The 1,659-nt window shown below is 36.0% G+C and overlaps 1 protein-coding gene across 1 annotated transcript in view; it reads right to left on the reverse strand.

Annotated features, from left to right (window-relative positions):
- Positions 1-131: 131 nt before the first annotated feature.
- The window catches only part of LOC101243011 (thyroid adenoma-associated protein homolog), a 9,664-nt gene continuing 8,136 nt past the window's right edge, over positions 132-1,659 (reverse strand). Inside the window, exons 18-19 of the mRNA XM_018811473.2 lie at positions 713-897; positions 132-529 (exon numbers count right to left, since the gene is read on the reverse strand). Of these exons, the coding sequence (XP_018667018.1) occupies positions 354-529; positions 713-897 (361 nt within the window). The 3' untranslated portion in view covers positions 132-353. The remainder of the gene's footprint in view (positions 530-712; positions 898-1,659) is intronic.

A 1,659-nucleotide genomic window follows, 5' to 3' on the forward strand; every position in this document is an offset into this window, starting at 1 on the left:
ATTAATTTACTTTGAATGAATGAATGTTACTTACTTTATCCTCGCGTGGCCGGAAAACGACAGTCGTTATCACACGGGTTTAACATCTCGTGCCAGATTACTAGTTACCAAGTATGTTACTTTGTAGGTGATTATTTTTTGGGGGTGATTTTTTCATTTTTTTATGCATGGCTGAAAATTTACACAACCCATTAGTGGCCACTGGGTTGGAGCAATTGCAGTTAAGTGTGTTGCCCAAGGACACATATGCCCACAATGGTAGCAGCGTCGAGACTTGAACCCATTGCCTCTGAGTTACAGGCAGGCACGCTAACCACTATACCACGGCCGCTATGCAGCATGTTTTAGTAGTTTTAACATAAATTTAACATCTGTGTTTTCCTTACCTGATGCCAAGATAGAACGGCATCCTTCACACTGCTAGATGAATCAAGTGGGAAATTACAAGCAATGTGCTGAAGAAGTAGCAACGATTCTTTGGCACTTCTCCAACTTGCAACAAGCACAAGTTGTGCTTCAACATGATTATCTAAAAATAAAAAATAAATATTTGTAACAATTTTTTATTTGTAAATGAAATGACTATCCATGCAATTTTATGTTAAAATGTCAATGTGACATGTAAACTAAACAAAAAGTAGAAAATATATCTCTACAGCATTCATGAATAAAGTCTAAAAAATGTGGTAGATAATCCTGAAACAATACTTGCCTACTACGCCACATGGAGAAGTGTTTTGGTTTAAATCAAAGTTGTCATCTGCAACATTAGGTTGTGGAAGAAAACCTTCAGGAGAATCATTGTTGACAACTGGTTGAACTGCAGATGTTACTTGAACACACAGATCAATACATTTGCATACCAATGTCCGCCAACTCTTATAATTGTTTTTATTTCTAGAAACAAAACAATGTCCTATTGTACATCATGTGTGGGGCTTTATACACTTATGGGACAACAATTACAAAACCAAACCATTTGTTAACTTGAAACAACTCTTTTGGGCTTATTTGAACAGATCTTTAGTAATGGAATGTAACTTATTTACTTTTTGCCATACAGGGTAAAGATAGGATTTATAACTTGGGTGCTTAATACTTTGTCTCAACTGTATAGGTTGGTCTTTGACTCTTTGTCTAGATCCTGTTTTTATTTTCTTAATAGCTGCGAATTGGAGAACTCAAAAATTCACTGGTTTAAAACAATCACTGAAGGAAATTCATATATTTAATTCTCAGGTTGGCAGTAGTAGACTATAATTAGATTGAAATTTTTGACCCCTTGAATTAAAGGTAGTGTAGCGGTTGATTGTGCTCTAGCACAGATTTAATGATATAATGATAGCTAAATTTAACACTAATGCATAAAGATTGAATATAAAGCAACGTTGTATAGCGAAAACAAAAGCATGACAGGAATGGAATGCAGTTTCGCTGCTTTTGTAACATCTACTTTTCCGTCATTCTAATCGTGATAATAAAACAATTACCCAGTTGTGTGTATGCCAGGCGAGACAATTGCCACATGCCAATGACGCGTTTTATTGTTTTGCTACACGTGTTTTTGCGTTATATAAACTTTCACTTTCCTGTAACTGGGAGGCAGTCACGGGGCTTGCAATATCCTGCTGTTCTCACTTGTCTCTAAGCTCGATGTCG

Source organism: Ciona intestinalis, chromosome 4 (genome assembly GCF_000224145.3).
Source record: "Ciona intestinalis chromosome 4, KH, whole genome shotgun sequence".
Classification (NCBI taxonomy): Eukaryota; Metazoa; Chordata; class Ascidiacea; order Phlebobranchia; family Cionidae; genus Ciona; species Ciona intestinalis.